Source organism: Carcharhinus amblyrhynchos, chromosome 22 (genome assembly GCF_965287045.1).
Source record: "Carcharhinus amblyrhynchos chromosome 22, sCarAmb.v2.hapA, whole genome shotgun sequence".
NCBI lineage: Eukaryota > Metazoa > Chordata > Chondrichthyes > Carcharhiniformes > Carcharhinidae > Carcharhinus > Carcharhinus amblyrhynchos.
The window spans coordinates 3,327,984-3,350,284 of NC_137345.1; the positions used below are offsets into that span (position 1 = coordinate 3,327,984).

Here is a 22,301-nt window from a genome sequence, read left to right on the forward strand (position 1 = left end):
GTGAAGCAGCTGAGGCGACCTCATTGAATGTTTTTAAGGCAAAGATAGATAATTTTTTTTACTGTTCAGAAATTTAAGGGTTACGGTGAGCGGGCGGGTAAGTGGAGCTGAGTCCATGAAAAGATCAGCCATGATTGTATTGAATGGTACAGCAGGTTCGAGAGGCCAGGTGGCCTACTCCTGCTCCTAGTTCTTATGTTATGAATTCAAGCTCATGGGTCCTTGTTGGTTTCCAAGGTCCACAATGGCCTTCTTCCTTCATCTCATTAACACATTGTCTATTTCCCTCCAGATCACGTGTTTATCTGAATTTCTCCTCGAATGCCTCTCTACTATTTATTGACAATGGTCATTGAGTTCATGACCGTGTGAATAACTCCAGGATATTATTCAGTTCGCAGTCAGGTCCCACTGTTGAAGGGGGCGATATTTATTCAAGGAGATTTTGCTTCCCCCGCAGGAGAGCCAGTGGATTACGGTATCGGTTCAGGAGGTGTCATCCTAGATACTCAGATTTGGGGAGTTGCTTCAAATCAGCTTCCTACTCCCATCTCTCAAACCCAAAGAGGAACAACCAGCCCCACTTGAAAGGAACTTCTCAACTCCAAATGTACAACCGAACCACGGAGAACCAAAGGAAAGGCCTAATCAGCAGGTCAACAGATCTATCATGTAGCTCAGTGCTTATCCACTGACCCGGCTACCTGTGCCACCAGGCTACACCTGAAACTTGTATCCCTCGTGTCCCAAAGGCATCTTCTGCCACTTAACATAGAAACATAGTACAGGAGGAGGCCATTTGGCCCTTCTAGCCTCTCCACAGTTCATCACATTCATGGCTGATCATCCAACTCAACAGCCCAATTCTGCTTTCTCCCCATAACCTTTGATCCCATTCGCTCCAAGTGCGACATCCAACCACCTCTTGAATACATTCAATGTTTTGGCATCAGCTACTTCCTGTGGTAATGAATTCCACAGGCTCACCACCCTTTGGGTGAAGAAATGTCTCCGCATCACCATGCTAAATGGTCTACCCTGAATCCTCGGACTGTGACCCCTGGTTCTTCACTCCCCCACCATCGGGGGCATCCTCCCTGTATCGACCCTGTCTAGTCCTGTTAGAATTTTATAAGTCTCTGTGAGATCCCCCCTCACTCATCTGAACTCCAGTGAAAACAATCCTAACCTAGTCAATCTCTCCTCATACATCAGTCCCACCATCCCTGGAATCAGCCCGGTAAACCTTCACTGCACTTCCTCGAGAGCAAGAACAGCCTTCCTCAGAAAAGGAGACCAAAACTGCACACAATACTCTCGGTGTGGCCTCACCAAGGCCCCTGTATAATTGCAGCAACACATCCCTGCTCCTGTACTCAAAACATCTCATAATGAAGGCCATCATACCATTTGCCTTCTTTACCGCCTGCTGCACCTGCATGCTTACCTTCAGCAACTGCTGCACATAGACACCCAGGTCCCTCTGCACACTCCCCTCTCCCAACTTACAGCCATTTTGTTTTTTGATTTGATTTATTATTGTCACATGTATTAACATACAGTGAAAAGTATTGTTTCTTGCGTGCTATTCAGACAAAACATACCATTCATAGAGAAGGAAACAAGAGAGTGCAGGAAGTAGTGTTACAGTTATAGCTAGGGTGTAGAGGGAGATCAATTTAATTGAATGGACTTACCTTGCATTATGTAATGTCTTATGTAGTAATCTGTCTTCTTGTTTTGCTTCCAAAGTGAATAACCTCACATTTCACTTGTCCATTTCCTCTCACACAGCTCAGTCCATCTCCCAGTTATGTATCTACAATTGCTTTCCATTGGACATACCCTGAGACAATCTAAGCTACATTCCACTGCCACTCAATGCTAACTCACACCCTACCCCCACCCTAAAAACAAAATTGGAAGAGTTGCGAGAATGGTTTTGTACAGAGAAATCTTGAAAAATGCAGTACTATTGGTCAAAGTGCATTGAGTTGGGAAGGAGGTTCCATTGGTCCATTCAGATGACGCATCTAGTTTGACCTTGTGTCACTTACAACTTGTGGCTTTTGTTTTAAACCAATGTTAACAAAAAATGGTCAACATTCTCATGAGTATTTAGGCAATCAGCAGAAGTAAATTATTGAATTTCAGATGCAAAGGAAGTAACAATCTTTCTTTAAAAGGTTCTGAAAGTCCCCATGGCCAATCACTTCCTGAGGACATTGACCTTTCACAGCTGTGTCACTCAACCACATAAACCGGTTAAACTCCTGAGTTAACTGTCCACAATCACAACAACCCCAGTGTCTCCAGACTGCAGGGGAGGGACTGAAAAACCTGTCGAGATCTCCACCTCTGCTGCGGGAATGAGTGATAGATGGCACGTGAGAATAAGATGGGAGCATGCGTCATGTTCTACTGATGTGTTAGTGTGAAATTGGTTCAAAACAAAGTCCCCACTCCGTCTTCCACTCACTAAAGAAGCAGAACGCTCCAAGAACCAATGGAATTATACTCTCAGCAACACACATCATCTCTGATGAGGACAAGCTGGGGTCATGGGGAAGAGGAGTCAGAAAAAGCACCAGGTGATGGAGAGTGTTGTGGGGGGAGGGGGAGGGTGAGGATCCAGGAATTTGGGGGTGTTGGGGGTGGGGGGGGAGCAGTCCTTGACAGATGCACATACAGTCAAATAGTTTTTGGAAAAAAACTCACTAGTGACTTTTGTGAAGCACAGGAGGACGGATGGTGCGTGCTGGAATCAAACCCAAGCCATGGGGAGGGAAAGAGGTGCCCAGCGATTCCTAACTCAGATGGAAAAGATGGACCATCAGATGCAAAGTCCCAGTCCATTGGCCCTGGACAGAACTCACCTGTAATTGCGGAGAAGTTTTGTGACAAAGTGTTGGTGGTAGGAGCCGGAATCTGGGTCCTTCTGGTAAAGGGTGTTCCCATTCATTAGCCTTTCCAGCAAAGACAAATCTGAAAGACATTGGTTCATACTGACACTCACATCGCTGACACAGCATGAGTAAACCTCCCTCTAGCCGGACAGAGCTTTTAAATTAGATTCACATTCATTTCCTCCCACGTTTTGTGCCCCGATTTTAAAATTCACCCCCTCACCTCTCCCTACTTCAATTAGCCAACGAGATTTCGCCGCTCCTCCAATTCTGGCCTCTTGATCATTCTCAATTTTAATCACTCCATCACTGGCTGCATTGGCCCCCAAGCTCCAGAATTCCCGCATCTCCTTTAGGATGCTGCTTAAAATCTAGCATTCTGACCGAGCCTTCAGTCACCAGGTTCCTTTGGTTCAGAAGACAGTTGTTTCTGAGAAGCCTCCGGTGACATTTTACTCAAAGGCCCAGAAGAGAATGTCTCCTGCGAGCGGCCACTAGAAGGTGCCAGTGAGCTGGTTCAGTGATCTCTGCCCCTCATTACAATGCAATCATCACCGCAAAGAGTCAAATACGTGAATTATACAATGGTAGGAAGTCACAACAGCACCGGAACAGCCACAGCACACACCAGCACCATTCACTCAATGGACCTTCTATGCTCTTTGTCTCTTTGGGGCGGCACAGTGGTTAGCACTGCTGCCTCACAGCGCCAGGGTCCTGGGTTCAATTCTGGCTTCGGGTCACTGTCTGTGTGGAGTTTGCACATTCTCCCCGTGTCTGTGTGGGTTTCCTCTGGGTCCCTCCCACACTCCAAAGATGTGCAGGTTAGGTGAATTGGCCATGCTAAATTGCTTCTTAGTGCCAGGGGGATTAGCAGGGTAAATACAGGGACATGGCCTAGGTGGGATTATTGTTGGTGCAGGCAGGATGGGCTGAATGGCCTCTTTCTGCACTGTAGGAATTCTCTGATTCCACTCTAAGCTCCTCAAAACAGTCGATGCTTAAACAGTGAAGTATTTGCGCTTGTATTGTATCGTATTGGTGGGTTTGGGAGCTGAGCTTGTGGCATGTACAGCAGGTCCAAGACTTCAAAAGATACATGGTAGTTACAGCACAGGAACAGGCCATTCAGCCCATCATCCCCACACATCTCCTCCCATTTATCTCCATTTCACCTCATCAATTATTCTTTTCTCCCTCAAGTGTTTAATTTAGCTTTTCCTCTATGTTTATCCATCTCACCTCCTCCCTGTGCCAGCCAGTTCCACATTCTCACCACTCAGTGGATAAAACTCTTTCTCTGGAATGGATTATTAAGTATTTATTGTCTCCAGTTAGGGTCACATGTATAAGTAGCAACATCAACTTTACCTCTACTCGATCAAACCCTTTCATAATCTCAAAAGATTTTTATCAGTTCATCCCAGTTAGGGGTTTGCGTCTATTCGGCAGTAGAATGGGAGAAAGCACCAATCCACACTTACCCAGCCCATGTCTGATGGCAATGGGTGACCTCAGCACCGGACCCAGCTGCTTAGGGTCTCCAGCCAGGACCAGCTGTCCACCATCCTTGTTGCTGACTAAATCCATCAAATCCAGCAGTCCTTAAACCAAGAACATCAGCGTTGAGACACCAGAAAAATACAGAGTAAAGCTCCCTCTACACTGTCCCCATCAAACACTCCCGGGACAGGTACAGCACGGAGTTAGATACAGAGTAAAGCTCCTTCTACACTGTCCCCATCAAATACTCCCAGGACAGGTACAGCATGGGATTAGATACAGAGCAAAGCTCCCTCTGCACTGTCGCCATCAAACACTCCTGGGACAGATACAGCACAGGGTTAAATACAGAGTAAGCTCCCTCTTGGTATTTTGACAACAAGGGGATCCAGGGGAAATGAAGAGAATGCAGGAGTCTCTAATCCCATGCTGTAACTGTTCTGGTTACAGGGGACTAAAACTGTAACAATAATGCTCTAGGTTTCACCAAAGCCCCAGACAATTGCAATAAGACTTCCTTAATCCTGTATTCCAACTCGCCTGCAATAAAGCAAACACACTATTTATTTGGTTTGATGTTCATAACGTCAATTATGCTAAACAAGACTGCCAACTCAATGCAGATTAATGCTGAATTAGAGGCAATTATTGCCGTGCTCACATGATCAGAGTTCCCGGTCTTGTGGTGCAGTGGGTAGTGTCCCTGCCTCTGGACCACAAGCTCAGAGTTCAAGTCTCATCCCAGGATTTGATGGCCAAGAAAGGTGCATTCATAACATGGCCAAACACGTTGAATTTCAGCCTGTAAACCCTTCCAACATGCTTGTGGTAGGCAGCAAGAGAGACTCCTGGTCTGCCATGTTTGACGCAGAGTGGCGCCACTCCAGTTGTAGCCTCTGGTGACAAACTAGCAACCCTCTGTGTAGAAAAAGTGCCCCTCTTGGACCCTTTTGTATTTTTCCCCCTTCAGCTTAAACCTATGCCCTCTAGTTTTAGACTCCCCTACCTTTGGGAATAGATATTGACTATCTAGCTGATCTGTGCCACTCATTATTTTATAGACCTCTATAAGATCACCTCTCAGCCTCCTATACTCCGGAAAAGAGAGTCCCGGTCTATCCAGCCTCTCCTTATAACTCAAATCATCAAGTCCCGGTAGCAACCTAGTAAATCTTCTCAGTATTCTTTCTAGTTTAATAATATTCTGTGTAAAGAAATATTCTCACCTTCCCTGGTATTTTTGCCAATCATTTTAAATTTGTCACCAACCTGGGAAAACGGGAACAGTTACTCCCCATCTCCGCAATCAAAATCCCAAATAATTAAAAGAATGGAGAAAAGCAGTGGATTGACACATTGGTGATATATTCTCACCTGCAATAGCAATGACAGTCTCTGGTTCAACAGCATGTCCAGCCTCATCAATGAACACGTGGGAAAAGTGCCCAGCTGGGAAATTTGCAGAGACTAACCTGTTTTAAAATATGAAATAAACGGCAATGAGATGTAACAGTCCTTTCCCCACACCTCTTTCATGTGTTTAAACTTCCAGATCACCAATAACCTGTCCTGGAACCCCCCCCCACCCCCCACACTAATGTTACAAGTTGAGAAAGCCCACCAATGCCTCTACATTCTCAGGAGGCTAAGGAAATTTGGCATGTCTCTATGACTCTCACCATTTTTTTTTTTAACAGATGCCCCATAGAAAACATTCTTTCTGGTTGTATCACAGCTTGGTATGGCTCCTGCTCTGTCCAAGACCACAGCAAAACTACAAATGGTCATGAACAAAGCCCAGTTCATCACATAGACAAGCCTCCCATCCATTGACTCTGTCTACACTTCCCGCTGCCTTGGAAAAGCAGCCAGTATAATTAAGGTCCCTACACAATCCGGACATTCTCTCTTCTACCTTCTTCTGTCAGGAAAAAGATACAAAAGTCTGAGGTCACGTAGCAACCCACTCAAGAACAGCTTCTTCCCTGCTGCCATCAGACTTTTGAATGGACCTACCTAGCGCTAAGCTAATTTTTCTCTATTCCCTAGCTATGACTCAGTAAGAAGTCTCACAACACCAGGTTAAAGTCTAACAGGTTTATTTGGTAGCATGAGCTTTCGGAGCACTGCCCCTTCATCACTCCGAAAGCATGTGCTACCAAATAAACCTGTTGGACTTTAACCTGGTGTTCTGAGACTTCTTACTGTGCCCACCCAAGTCCAACGCTGCCAACTCCACATCATGGCTAGCTATGACTGCAACACTAGGCTCTGCACTCTCTCCTTTCCTTCTTCCAATCTACTCTATGAATGGTATGCTTTGTATAGCACGCAAGAAACAACAGTTTTCACTGTATCCCAATAACTAATCAAATCAGGAATTTGGAGTGTGTGGGATTAGACTGAGCAGGTGTTTGTTAAGAGAAACACCAGTTGCAGCATTAATACCTGTGGAGTTCCGGTAGTGAGGGGAGAAATGGACTCATAGATGGGTCTTGTTTCAGTCACACTGGGTGATGCAACAGATAAACACATCGCACTCATACCCAGGGCAGTAGCTGTTTGAGACTAAATAATGTTAGGGATGCAGTCATAGCCAGAGCTTTGCTATTCTATGTTGTCTGTAACATAGTTCATAAGTGAGATTAGTAAAGGCTTTAAAAATAAATTCTCATTGGGGTCGAGAAGGTTACGGGAAGAGGGGGACAAAATGATGAGGGATCGTCAGTAACCAAGAGGAATGTGGTTTCAAATTTTGGTGAAAGTTTAAGGATGAGGTGAAGTATTTTCTGCAGAGGTTACGATGATAAAGCTGCCAGAACGAGCACTGGAAGCAAATACAATCATCCTTCAAAAGGGGAACTGAATAAATATAAAAGGGGTTAATCTCGCAGTGTATGGGGAAATAATAAAGGGAGAGAGAGAACGGATTTGCTTAAAAGAGACAACACAGGCACAAGGGGCTGAATGGCCTCTATCTCCCCATTCTATAAAAGGTCACAACGCGGTTTTCAATACGCACCTCCCTGCTGTTACCAGCGTGGTCGCAATAACACGATATTGCTTTAAAGTCTCTTTTGATGGGAACTCAAAAATTCCCTCAGACGCATTCCAGTTGGAGCACTCCTAACAAACAGAAGAGTCAGCTATTAGTTCAAGGAAGTTACAGAGTGCCAAATTGTCACCATTCACTCCGGGTAACGTTTCCCTACATCAGTGACAACACATTAAAAACATTTCATTGGCTGTAAAGAAGGTGAGACGTCCTGAAGTCTGAAAGATGTGATAGAAATGCAAGTTGTTCTTAACAGTGCAGCAGACAGAGAGAGAGAGAGAGCGCAAGGAAGCAGCAAAGAGAGAGAGAAAGAGAGCAGCAGAGAGAGAGAGTGAGCAAGCAGCAGAGAGAGAGGTTGATCAATTCCTGCACCAAACAACCTTGTGATTATATTGCAGAGGCCTGAAGACGCCTCTTGGTCAAAGTGTGATGGTGAAAGTTAGGAGGCAGCACAGCAAAAGATAATAAATAACTACAAAACCTTCAAACAGCTTAGATACAGAGTAAAGCTCCCTTTACACTGTCCCCCATCAAACACTCCCAGGACAGGTACAGCACGGGGTTAGATACAGAGTAAAGCTCCCTTTACACTGTCCCCCATCAAACACTCCCAGGACAGGTACAGCACGGGGTTAGATACAGAGTAAAGCTCCCTCTACACTGTCCCCCCATCAAACACTCCCAGGACAGGTACAGCACGGGGTTAGATACAGAGTAAAGCTCCCTTTATACTGTCTCCCATCAAACACTCCCAGGACAGGTACAGCATGGGGTTAGATACAGAGTAAAGCTCCCTCTACACTGTCCCCCCATCAAACACTCCCAGGACAGGTACAGCACGGGGTTAGATACAGAGTAAAGCTCCCTTTATACTGTCCCCCATCAAACACTCCCAGGACAGGTACAGCACAGGGTTAGATACAGAGTAAAGCTCCCTCTACACTGTCCCCCCATCAAACACTCCCAGGACAGGTACAGCACGGGGTTAGATACAGAGTAAAGCTCATTACAATCAGTGTATCTTATCAAATGGGTGACCAGGCTCAAGAGGCTCCTAACTCTCATTTTTAACTTATAAAAGGTATCTACACTATTTGCCTCAATGTGGTAGTAAGTCCCACATTCTAACAAATCCCTGGGTGAAGATGTTCTCCTGAATTCCTTCTTGGGTTTATTCATAACAATCTTTTATTTTGTGGCCCAAGGTTTGGACTTGCCACACAACTGAAACCTCAGGTTGAGGAATGACATTTAACAGAAAGGGTTGGGTGGGTTACCTGTACGTCCTGGGGGATGGTGTCCCAGGTCCGACTCATAGCATTAAGACGGTAAATTTGCCTTTTGTCCACGTGTCTCCTGATTCGCTGGCAGAGTAGGTCCGTGGCGCTGTTGGACGGGGCACAGGCGAGGATGTGGGCTGTCGGGATGCACTTCAACACCTGTGGGTCAAAGCCAATAAATAATTAAACAGTCTGAGACCTGCAAAAGTGTTACAAACATCAAAGCAGTTGAAAGATCCTCGGCAATGTCTGTTATTATAGAAACACAAAACAGATGGAGGCCATTTGACTCATTGAATTAAGGGTTATGGGTAAGTAGAGTTGAGTCCACTAAAAGATTAGCCATTATTCTATTAAGTGGCGGAGCAAGCTCGAGGGGCCATGGCCAACTCCCGCTGCTAGTTCTTATGTTCTTATGAGCCTTTACCTGCTTTGTGAAAGAATTATCCAATTTAGTCCCACTCTTTTTCCCCTCTAAGCATGAAAATATATCAGAAACCAAAGGAGAGAATACTGGAAAATCTCAGCAGGTCTGGCAGCATCTGTAAGGAGAGAAAAGAGCTGACGTTTTGAGATGACCCTCTGTCAAAACTAAAAGGCAGAGAAAGTGGGAGATATTTATACTGCAGGCTGCGGGAATGAAAGGTGAGTCATAGCCACAAAAACAAGGGGAAAGGCTGCTAATGGCAGCCCATAGAGAGAATAAAGGTGTGAACGGCCAAACAGCAGAGAAGCTAAAATCAGATTTTGATTTGATTTATTGTTGTCACATGTATTAGCATACAATGAAAAGTAGTTTCTTGCGTGCTATGTAGACAAAACATACCGTTCATAGAGAAGGAAACGAGAGAGTACAGAATGAAATGTTACAGCAATAGCTAAGGTGTAGAGGGAGACCAATTTAGTGCAAGATAAATCCATTCTAAAGTCTGACAGCAGCTGGGAAGACGTTGTTCTTGACTCGGTTGATACATAAGAACATAAGAACATAAGAAATAGGAGCAGGAGTAGGCCATCTGGCCCTTCGAGCCTGCCCCGCCATTCAATAAGATCATGGCTGATCTGTCGTGGCTCAGTTCCACTTTCCCGCCCTCTCCCCATAACCCTTAATCCCCTCTCTTATCAAAAACCCATCAGACCTCAGAGTTTTGTATCCTTTTCCCGACAGAAGAAGGTGGAAGAGAGAATGTCTGGGGTGCATGGGATCTTTAAATATGCTAGCTGCTTTGCTGAGGCAGCGGGAAGAAGCGTAGACAGAGTCAGTGGATGGAAGGCTGGTTTGCGTGATGGATTGAGCTACATTCACAACCTTTTGTAGTTCCTTGCAGTCTTGGGCAGAGCAAGAGCCATACCAAGCTGTGATACAACCAGAAAGAATGCTTTCTATGGTGCATCTGTAAAAGTTGGTGAGAGTCGTAGCGGACATGCCAAATTTCCTTGGAGGGCAAGCTTAAAAATCTCTCTTTGCTCAAGAATTTATTTAATTCCTTTTTAAATGTTACTCCGAAACCAGCTCCAGACAGCACATTCCTGATCACAAACTGTTAAAAAATATTGTAATCATTTCCCTTGGACTTTTTTTTGCTAGTGATTTTAAATCCATCTCCTCTGGTTACGGACTCTGATGAGAGGAAATGAGGTGAAACTGCTTCTGTCGGTATCAATTTCGTTCACCTTTTCTGAAACTTCCCTTTAACTTTCTCTGTTCCACGATGAATAAGCCCAACTTCTGCTCTCTCCCCTGGTAACCAAATTCCTTTATCCTGGGTGAAGAGCTTCATCCTGGATTCCTTCTTGAATTTGTTGGAGAATACCTTCTATTTGAAACCTCCAGTTTTGATCTCACCTACAAGTGGAAATGTGCTCTATCCAATCAAACCCCTCATTAAATGCAACAAAACCGTACATTTATATGGCACCTTTAACAAAAAAAAATCCCAAAGTGCTTCATCGGAGTATTACCCAAGCAAAATATGACGTGTTAAGACAGGATTCTGATTTAGAGGCGTTTACTATTGCAACAACGCTTTGTAATCATCAATATGGCAAAACTAACCTGTCTCATGATGGTCTGATCCCAGCTCACGTTGCCTATTAGTGGTTGAACATTCCAACTCTTGGTGAACTGACTTGATCAATTTGAAGAGCATTTTGAGAAGAATAGAGGCACAAGAGGTTGTGAGGTTTAAGGGAAAGAATTCCAGAGTTCAGGCCTAGCTGAAGGAGCGGTTGTCAACAATAGGGAAGATTAAAATAAGGGATGATCAAGAAGCCAGAATTAAAGCAGCATAGATATCACAGAGGGTTAGAGTGGACGCGATTATACAGGTGGCAAGGGGATGGCGAGGAAGCCACAAAGGGGTTTCATGACAAGGACAAGGATTGAGTGCAGAGGAGGTTTACTAGGCTGATGCCGGAGTTGAGGGGGTTGAGCTATGAGGAGAGGCTGAATAAACTAGGCTTGTACTCGTTAGAGTTTAGAAGAATGAGGGGAGATCACATTGAGACATATAAGATGATGAATGGGATGGATAGGATAGAGGTGGAGAGACTCTTCCCGCTCAGAAAGGACAGTAGGACTAGGGGGCACAGCCTCAAGATAAAGGGGGGGCGGTTTAGAACGGAGTTGAGGAGGAACTTCTTCACTCAAAGGGTGGTGAATCTCTGGAATTCTCTGCCCGTTGAAGTGGTGGAGGCTGCCTCGCTAAATATTTTTAAGACGCGGGTTGATGGGTTTTTGATAAGAGAGGGGATTAAGGGTTATGGGGAGAGGGCGGGAAAGTGGAACTGAGCCACGACAGATCAGCCATGATCTTATTGAATGGCGGGGCAGGCTCGAAGGGCTAGATGGCCTACTCCTGCTCCTATTTCTTATGTTCTTATGTTTAAGCGAGAGCCACGAGAGGTAGTGAACCTGGGGATGGGTAAACTGAATTTGATGCAAGATGAGATGACCTCAGAAGGAACCCTGGGTGGAATGTGGGCGGTGGGTCAGGAGTGAAATTCTCTCTCAGGTCACCCCATAGAATTCTGTATCTCAGAGAGCACTCTCTCCCATCCTCCTAATCTCTCGTTGCACCTTCTCCATTGCTTTGAGCAAGTGAGCAACAAATCAAAGTCATGGCACAAATACTCAATTTTCTAAAAATACGTCCCATCATCTGGGTCACCGACTCCAAAGGGAAGCTTTAGCTGAAATTCACAGCAGGAGAGAGAGGGTGAAGGTGAGCAATGCGCTTTAATACCTCCTTGTATGTCATGAGGCAGGTTGTGACTGAAATCAGAGCAGCGCCAACAGCTAACTTTGCTTTGTGAAGCGCCAGGGACCCAGGTTCAATTCCAGCCTCTGGTCACTGTCTGCGCGAAATTTGCACATTCTCCCCGTGCCTGCGTGGGTTTCCTCCAGGTGCTCCCGTTTCCTCCCACAGTCCAAAGATGTGCAGGTTAGGTGGAGTGGCCACGCTAAATTGACCCTAGTGTCAGGGGGGGTTAGCAGGGGAGGTATGTGGGATTGCAGGAATAGGGCCTGGGTGGGATTGTGGTCAGCGGAGACTCAATGGGCCGAATGGCCTCCTTCTGCACTGTAAGGGTTCTATGAAGGGTTGGACAGGCTGCGTGTGGCCCAGCAGAGGGGTGGTGACATGGGATTGAAAAGTGTGTACCTGCCCCTTGGACGTTGGATAAACAATTACTTACAGTAATGTCATAACATAAATTTTATAAATGGCACTGGCGTTCACTTTTCAATATACCTGCTGGTCTAATCATTCATTTTTAAACCAAGAATAAACTGCAAAGGAGGAAAAGCTGGATCAAATTTTGCTTTTAAACATTAAATAGTCATTTACAGTCACTGAACAGTCACAGAGTCAAAATTCTAAATGTCCCTCTGCAAAGGTTTGTCCTAGACCTGTGTCTGTACTCGACTGGTTAGCACTGCTGCCTCACAGCGCCTGGGTTAGAACATAAGAACTAGGAGCAGGAGTCGGCCATCTGGCCCCTCGAGCCTGCTCTGCCATTCAATAAAATCATGGCTAATCTTTTTGTGGACTCAGCTCCACTTACCCGCCCACTCACCATAACCCTCAATTCCTTTACTGTTCAAAAATGTATCTATCCTTGCCTTAACAACATTGAGGTAGTCTCAACTGCTTCACTGGGCAGGGAATTCCATAGATTCACAACGCTTTGGGTGAAGAAGTTCCTCCTCAATTCAGTCCTAATTATGCTTCCCCTTATTTGAGGCCATGCCCCCGAGTTCTATTTACACCCACCAGTGGGAACAACCTCCCTGCTTCTATCTTATCTATTCCCTTCATAATCTTATATGTTTCTATAAGATTCCTCCTCATTCTTCTGAATTCCAATGAGTATAGCCTCAGTCTACTCAGTCTCTCCTCATAAGCCGATCCTCTCAACTCCAGAATCAAACCAGTGAATCTCCTCTGCACCCCCTCCACTGCCAGTATATCCTTTCTCAAGTAATGAGACCAAAACCATACACAGTACTCAAGCTGTGGCCTCACCAGCACCTTATACAGCTACAACATAATCTCGCTGTTTTTAAACTCCATCCCTCTAGCAACGAAGGACAAAATTCCATTTGCCTTCTTAATTACCTGCTGCATCTGCAAACCAACTCCTTGAGGTTCCTGCACAAGGACACCCAGGCCCCTCTGCACATTTCCGGATTCGATTCCAGCCTCAGGTGACTGTCTTTGCAGAGTTTTCATGTTCTCCCCGTGTCTGCGTGGGTTTCCTCCGGGTGCTCCGGTTTCCTCCCGCAAGATGTGAGAGTTAGGTGGATTGGCCATGCTACATTGTCCCTTAGTGTCAAGGGGGGCTAGCTAGGGTAAATACATGGGATTACGAGAATAGGGCCTGCGTGGAATTGTTGTCTGTGCAGGCTTGATGGGCTGAATGGCCTCCTTCTGCCCTGTAGGGGATTCTATGATTCTCACACTGAATGGTTTAATGCTGAATTTCCTGGAGAATGTGTGGATACTCACACTAATCACAGAATGGGGAGGGGTTATTCCACTCAACTATCCCACTCTCACCAACCCTCCCCAAAAACACTCACAGTTAACACGGCTCTCGGGTATGGGTTCAGATCCCACTGCAGAGACTCGTACACCCTACACAGGCTGACACTCTGTGTGTAGCACTGCAGGTGAGCTGCTCTGTCAGGGATGCTCTCTCTCAGACAGGGTGTTAAACATTTCACTTGGATGGTAACTAGTTCACAGCATTACGAGCAAGGTTTCTTTCCTTTGTTTTTAGGATGTGGGTGCCACTGGCTCGGACATCATTGGCCATCCCTCCCTATTTGTCCTCAAGAAGGTAGCAGTGAGCTGCCTTCATGAACATTGCAGTCTGTGTGGTGTAGGTACACCCACAGTGCCACTGGGGAGGGAGTTCCAGGATTTTGATCCAGTGACCGTAAAGGAACGACGATGTAGTTACAAGTCAGAATGGTGTGTGGCTTGGGAGGGGAACTTCCAGGTAGTGATGTTCCCGTATATCTGCTGCCCTTATCTTCTAGATGATAGAGGTCACGGGTTTGGAAGATGATGTCTAAGGAGCCTTGATGAGCTCCTACATTGCATCGTGAAGTGGGTACACACTGCTGTCACTGTGCATCGGTGGAGTGAGTGAATGTTTAAGGTAGTGGATAGGATGCCAATTAATCAATGTCAACAAAACAAAGGAGATTGTCATCGACTTCAGGAAGCGTAGTGAACATGCCCTTGTCTACATTAACGGGGATGAAGTAGAAAGGGTCGAGAGCTTCAAGTTTTTCGATGTCCAGATCGCCAACAACCTGTCCTGGTTCCCCCCCATACTGACACTATAGCCCACCAACACCTCTACTTTCTCAGAAGACTAAGGAAATTTGACATGTTAGCTACGCCTGTCACCAATTTTTACAAATGCACCATAGAAAGTATTCTTTCTGGTTGTATCACAGCTTGGTATGGCTCCTGCTCTGCGCAAGACTGCAAGGAACTATAAAAGGTTGTGAATGTAGCCCAGCCCATTATGCAAACCAGCCTCCCATCCATTGACTCTGTCTACACTTCCCCCTGCCTCAGAAAAGCACCCAGTATAATTAAGGTCACCACACACCCAGGACATTCTCCCTTCAATCTTCTTCCATTGGAAAAAGACAAATTCTGAGGTCACGTATCAACCGACTCAAGAACAGCTTCTTCCCTGCTGCTGTCAGACTTTTGAATGGAGTTACCTTGCATTAATCTTTCTCTACACCCTAGCTATGACTGTACCACCACATTCTGCACTCTCGTTTCCTTCTCTATGAACAGTATACTCTGTATAGTGCACGAGAAACGGTACTTTTCACTGTATGTTAATACATGTGACAGTAATAAATCAAGTGGGGCTGCTTTGCCTGGATGGCGTTGAGCTCCTTGAGTGTTATTGGAGCTGCACCTATCCAGGCAAGGGGAGAGTATTCATTACACTCCTGACTTATGCTGTGTAAATAGTGGACAGGATTTGGTGAGTCAGGAGGTTAAACATTTCAGCTGGTGTTAACCGAGTCACCCACTGCAAGATTCTCTGTTTCTGACCTTCTCTTGCAGCTATATTTGTATAGCTAGTCCAATTCAGTTTCTGGTCAATGGTAATCCCCAGGGTGTTGATAGTGGGGAATTCAGCAATGGTAATGACACTGCATGCCAAGTGACCTAGAAGGACAAGGGCAGCAAATATTTGGGAACACCATCACCTGGAGGTTCCCCTCCAAGTTGCACACCATCCTGACTTGGAAATATATCACCATTCCTTCATTATCGCTGGATTAAAATCCTGGAACTTCCTCCCTAACAGCTGTTTGGTTGTACCTACACTACATGGGTTACAGTGTTTACACAATTCTCTCTTGTTGGAGTTGGTCACTGCCTAGTGTCTGTGTAGTGCGAATGTTACTTGCCATTTATTAGCCAAAGCCTGACTTTTGCCCAGATTCTGCTGCATAATGACACGAACTGCTTCAGTATCTGAGGATTCATGACAGTGCAATCAGCAGCAAACATCCCACTTTAGATCTTATGACGGAGCTGAGATAGTGAGGGCCTTTGCAGTGTCCAATACCTTCAGCTGGTTCTTGGTAACACGGGGAGAATCAAGAGGGTAGAAGACTGGCATGTGTGAAACCGAGGGCCTCAGCAGGAGGCTGAGATGAATCAAAACTCAGCACCTCTGGCTGAAGGTGGTTTCAAATGTCTTTTGCTCAGAAAAAAAACAAACACATAACGTGCTCTGACAAGCTGGCTCCAGCATCGCTGAACACAAACACGTTCTCTATGGGAGCTTGCTTTGTGTAAATTGGTTGTACCGTTTCCTGCATTACTTCACTGCAAGTGAACTTTACTGGCTGTGAGGCACACGGGGACTTTCCAAGTTTGTGAAAGGTTCCTTCCTGTTATTGTTTTTGCCAGTCACACCCACTCTGCTCTCTGCATTGCACTCAGGAAGAATGCACTCGGCCTCGGGTAGCAGATTCACTAGAACGTTACTAAAAGGGTTAATTTATGAAGATAAATAATAAATACCAGCTGTGCTTCTAGAGATTAAGATGGGCTGGGGGGGGTGCGTATATTGAGATGATCAGGGATTCAATAGGCTAGATGGTGAGAAATGAATTCTTGTTGTGATAGAGTCCAGAAACAGGAAGGCACAGACTGTAATCACAGCTCAGCGATTCAGGACTAATGAACGGAAGCATTTCTTCACAAAAAAAATCTGGATCACTCTTCCCCAAAACCGCTGTGAATACTGGGGTTCCATCAAAACCGTGACTGATAGGTTTTTGCTGAGCTAGAGTATTCATTAGGGTGACAGATGAATTAAGGTGTGGTTAGTCGCGTTCTAAATTAGTTAGTGAAACAGGCTCAAGGGGAAAGTTAGGATAGGGGCAGCTGAAAAGATTGCAGGGTCTCCTCAGGGTCTCTACAAAAAGCATCAGAATAGTGGTCAGAACTTAAAGAGGGAATGGGTATAATGTTAATGCGGAAAGGAACAGAATAGTGAGGTGCTTGTCAGCAATGATGACAGCTTAGATGATCAAAGATGATGGGAATGGGGATGGGAATAATGCTGAAACTTTATTTCCCCATATGTGGGAACATGAAAATTGTCACATCCCTTTTCAAGCCAGTGTGTTTCCTCAATAAAAATAAATTACCGCAGCATCAGTTCTCAGGAAATCATTGGGACCAATTTAAAATCTAATGTGTAAAGAGGCTGACAGCAACAGATTCTCATATGAACAGATATATCAGGAGCAGGGAAAGGCCATTCAGCCCCTCAAGTCTGCTCTGCCATTCAATAAGATCAGGATTGATTGGACTATAACTTCAACCTGACAATCCTGCCAGCGCCCCAGTAACCTTTCACCTCCTTGTTATGAAGCATTTATCTGGCTCAGCCTTAAAACCATTCAAACTCTTTGCTTTAACTGCCTTTTCAGGAACAGTTCCAAGACTCATGACCATCTAGTTACAGATTGTCCCACAAGAGGATTGTTTTTACAACAATCATGGTCATCGTTAGACTTTTAATTCCAGGTTTTTACTGAATTCAAACTTTACCCTCTGTCACTGTGGGATTTGAACCCTGGTCCCCAGAGCGTTACCTGGGGGCTCTGGATTAGGAATCCAGCAGCAATACCACTACACCATTGCCTCCCCTACAATGGGATAGAGATAGGTTAAACGAGTGCGCAAAGATCTGACAGTGATTATGATGTGAGAAAGTGTGAAATTAGCCATTTAGATAGGAACAATAAAAGCTTATCTAAATGGTGAGAGAATGCAGAGCACTGAGGTGCAGAGGGATCTGTGTGTCCTAATGCATGAATTGTAGAAGAGCACCTCACTCAGATCCCATCCCTGTGACCCCACAATGGTTAGCACTGCTGCCTCACAGCACCAGGGATCCGAGTTCAATTCCAGCCTTGGGTGACTGCCTGTGTTAAGTCTGCACGTTCTCCCCATGTCTACATGGGTTTTCTCCAGGTGCTCCAGTTTACTCCCACAGTCCAATGCTGTGCAGGTTAGATGGATTGGCCATGGTAAATGTATGGGGTTACAGGGATAGGGCCTGAGTGAGATGCTCTTTTACGATTGGTAAACAATAGTGGTATTGTTGCTGGATTACTAATCTAGAGAACCCAGGTAATGCTCTGGGGACCTGCGTTCGAATCCCACCACAGCAGAAGGTAAAGTTTGAATTCAATAAAAGCCTGGAATTAAAAGTCTAACAATGACCATCATTGTTGTAAAAACCCACTGATGTCCTATAGGGAAGGAAATCCATCATTCTTACCTAATCTGGCCTACATGTGACTTCAGACCCACAGCAATGTAGTTGACTCATGTCAACCACACTGGGAGGGGCAACAACTTTCTTTCCTCCCTATTTTTGTTTTTATTCCATCAGCAAATTTGTCAACCATTCCTTCAGTCTCTTTCTCCAAGCCCTTTATATAAATTGCAAAGAGTTGAATCCCAGCACTGATCCCTATAGCACGCCACTCATTAATCTTGCCAACTAGAGAAGAATGCATTTATATCTACTCTGTTTAAATAATCCTCTCTCCATGTCATTATCCCTATGGTTTGAGCTTCCATTTTCTGCAATAACCTTTCACTTAACGCTTTATCAAGAACCTTCCAGAAATCTAAGTACAGTACATCCACTGGTTCCCCCTTTATCCACGACACACGTGACTCCTTTAAATTTCTCTTTCACAAAAAACCATGTTGACTCTGCCCGATTGCCTTGGATTTTTTTTAAATGTTCTGCTATAACATCTTCAATAATGGCTTCTGACATTTTATGACAGATGTTAGGCTAATTGGCCTGGGTTTCCTATTACATTTGTTATTTTCCAATCATAGAGTCTATGGCATGAAGACAGGCCCTTCAGCCTAAACTAGTCCATGCCAACTGAAATGTCCATCTAAGCTAACCTCATTTGCCCCATATCCCTCTAAACCTTTCCTATCCATGTATCTGTCCAAATGGCTCTGAAATGTTGTCAATGGCCCTGCCCAACCACCAAGTGAATGGAACATTCCCTGAATTAAAGGGAATTTTGGAAAATTAAAACCAATGCATCAAATATCTCTGAAGTCACTTTGTTCTGGACATTAGGGTGAAGACTATCATATCCGGGATTTCTCAGCCTGCAGACTCAGTTTGCTCAGTCCCACTCCCCTGGTGATTGTAATTTTCCCTGAGTTCCTCCCTCCCTTCCAGTTCCTGATTTATGGCTATTTCCGGGATTTTATGTATCCTCTTTATTGTAGATTAATGTAGAATACTTGTTCAACTCATCTGCCATCTTCTTATTCCCCATTATTTATTCCACAGGATCAACACTCACTTTGTGATTTTTTTTAAAATCTATAGAAGCTCTTACTGTTTCTATATTTCCAGCTAACTTTCTCTTGGCGTTTAGGAAAACGGTGATGGTCTTGGGGGTCCTCGCGCTCAGAGGCACAATCGCCACCCTTCAACTTCCCACCCATCCCAATCTGCAGGCAGAAAATTCTAACAGTTAAAACATGTTAAGCTTTGGAAGTGACACTGGGTACCTGCTTAATCGCTTCCACGATAGTCACTGTTTTCCCAGTGCCCGGAGGGCCAAACACCAGATATGGTGCAGGCCTGGAGATTCCTGACACAATGAAACGGACCGCATTAGCTTGTTCCGGATTGTTCTCGAGGGACCGATCGTAAAGTCTTCCAAAAAAAAAAATATTTTTTAAAACATTAATACAGAAATAAATAACCATCAAGTTCAACATTCATATTTCTAAAGGGGCAAAGCTCGACTGCAATCTCTCCACTCAAATCTACAACCCTTCGGCAAACAAAAATGGTTTTATTCTGGGAGGCAAATTTTCTCTCAAACATAGTTCATTAGGCCCAACTGATTTACATAATGGTTTCTAATTCACACCAGCTTCCTCCCACGAGTCTAGCATCGCCTTTCGAGTTTCTCTCTCTCACATGTTCGTAGAGACTAGAAGCAGGAGGAGGCCATTTGGCCCTTTGAGCCCGCTTGCCATTCATTTTGATCATCAAATTCAATATCCTGACACCACCCCCCCCCGCTTCCTCCCACATCCCTTTAGCCCCAAGAGCAATATTTAATTTCTTCTTGAAATCAATGTTTTGGCCTCAACTATATTCTGTGGTAGTGAATTTCATGTATTTACCACCCTCTGGGTGAAGAAATTTTACCTCACCTCAGTTCTATATAGTTTATCCCTTATCTCAAACTAGTTTTGGACTCTCCCACCATCGGGAACATTCTTTCTGAATCATCCAATAACCCTGTACTATTCACCGTGGTCAAAAATTCTCATCCTCACCGTTCTCTGGGCAAAGAAATTTCTCCTGAATTAGTGACCATCCTATAATAATGATCCCTACTTTTGGTCTTCCCCAACAAGTGGGAACATCATCCTAACCAAACCCTTCCATAATTTTAATGACCTCTATGACCCTTCAGTCTTCCCTTTTCCAGAAGGGACTGCTGGTTGGCCTGGTCACCCTTTCCTGATCACTTGAGGCATCAACTCCCAAACGAGTAAGCACTAAGTTGGTTCCAATGAACCAAGACAAAGCTGGAGTCTACCCTTGCCCAGACCATCACCCGTTAGCCTCCCAGTCCCATGGCTCCTGCAGTTTACTCACACCAAGCTTCTGTCGACAGGGTGAATGCATTTTCCGTCCGAAAAGGTGGGGAAGAGCATGTCCTTCAGGTTGGTGTCCTTTGCTAACTGTGCGGCTCGGTGCTGCAGTCGCAACGGCAATCGGTTAAAGGTGAACGAGATATTAAACTTCATGTTGTCTAGGAAAGCAGCCAGGAGCCTGGAGGGATTGGAAAGGTTAAATCATCAGGGTTTGTCTGGAGGTACTGTCACCTCACTGCTTTATCAAATCTCCAACTTCTCCAGTTGGGAAGGATCTCCCTCACAAAATATCATTAAAAATAAGTGATCAGATTCCCAAACTACAATCATTGGCCAATGACACCAGTTAGTGCGGGAATAACACAAACCAACTGAATGGGCACGGCATTCCGTCCTTATAGAGTCTGATGATTTCTAGTTTCAGCTACAACTCACTGAAATCCTGGGCCCAGGAGAACAAACGTGGCCAAGTGACTGCTTCCAAACCTATCAACTGAGAATTGATGGATCAGACAGGATCATTCTTGGCTCCGGTGGATTGGTGGGTGCAGGGACTATGTAACGAGATCCAAAGTCCCATGTTCAAATTTCATCATGGTAAATTATGAAATTGAAACCAACAAATATTATACATTATCTCCAGCTCAGAAACAGGCCATTCAACCCAACCGCTAGGGTCTGTTGTTCATGCTATCACCCCATCAGTAAATTACTCTGTTCCTTTCTGTTTATCCAACTTGCCATAAACACATCATAACTATTCAATTCAACCTTTCCATGTTCCAAATTCACACCATTTCCTGAGGGGAGATCAAATTGAAGTACACAAGATGATAAAAGATATGGATAAAGTAGACATGAAGCAGATGCTTCCTCTTGTGGGCCATTCTAGGACAAGAGGTCATAGTCTTAGGATAAGGGGTAGCAAATTTAAAACAGAATTGAGGAGGAACTACTTCTCCCAAAGGGTTGCAAATCTGTAGAATTTGCTCCCCCAAAGTGCTGGGACAATGAGTAAATTTGAGGAGTTAGACAGATTTTTAAATTGGTAATGGGTTGCCGGGTTATGGAGAAAACGCAGGAAAATGAGGAGCATTACAGCCATGATCAAATGGCGGAACAGAGTCAGTGGGCTGAATGGCCTAATTCTGCTCCTGTATCTTATGAACTGATGAAGTAGATTTCTCCTGAAATCCCTATTGGATTTATTAGGGGCCATCCTGTATTTAATCTGTTCTCCCACATGAGGGAACATCTTCTCCACATCAAACCCTTCCATAATCTTTAGTACCTCCCTCTCTTGTCACCCTCAGTATCCTCTCCAGAGTCTGTCTAATCTTTTCCGATTGTTATAACCTCTGAGGTTGAGCAAGTTCCATCAAATCCGACATACACCTTCTCCAGTGCCTCTGTATCCTGTTGATAACCTGGCGATCAGAACTGTTCACAGCATTTCCAAGTGTGGTCTAAGCAAGCTTCATTACAAGATTAACATAACTTGCCTGCTTTTCAATTCCCGCCTAAAAATGATCCCCAGTTTTTCATGCAATTTTTTTTAACTGGTCTTGTTAACGTACTGCACCCTGTTTAGCAATTTGTATCTGTACCCCCTGATCCTCTTGCTCCCCTATCCCATTTAGAAAATTATTTACCAAAAATTTCATTCCTCCTACCAAAATGTACGTACCTACACATGATGAACCGATTTTCATTGATCAAATGTGTTTCTGTATTTGGTTGCATTCCCTGTACAATAGCGACATTAACCGTTTTGGTGATAAATCTGGTTGTGAGCGAACTGGGGCCAGAAAGGCACCTAAAATCC

The 22,301-nt window shown here is 44.7% G+C and overlaps 1 protein-coding gene across 2 annotated transcripts in view; it reads right to left on the bottom strand.

The window, feature by feature from the left end:
* Window positions 1-22,301, bottom strand: part of LOC145356964 (putative helicase MOV-10) — a 62,556-nt gene that overhangs the window by 13,171 nt on the left and 27,084 nt on the right. For both annotated transcript variants that reach the window (XM_080209984.1, XM_080209983.1), the window contains exons 9-15: window positions 20,478-20,654; window positions 19,370-19,517; window positions 8,742-8,903; window positions 7,432-7,535; window positions 5,784-5,881; window positions 4,391-4,510; window positions 2,877-2,985 (exon numbers count right to left, since the gene is read on the bottom strand). In XM_080209984.1, coding sequence (XP_080066110.1) covers window positions 2,877-2,985; window positions 4,391-4,510; window positions 5,784-5,881; window positions 7,432-7,535; window positions 8,742-8,903; window positions 19,370-19,517; window positions 20,478-20,654 — 918 coding nt within the window. The remainder of the gene's footprint in view (window positions 1-2,876; window positions 2,986-4,390; window positions 4,511-5,783; window positions 5,882-7,431; window positions 7,536-8,741; window positions 8,904-19,369; window positions 19,518-20,477; window positions 20,655-22,301) is intronic.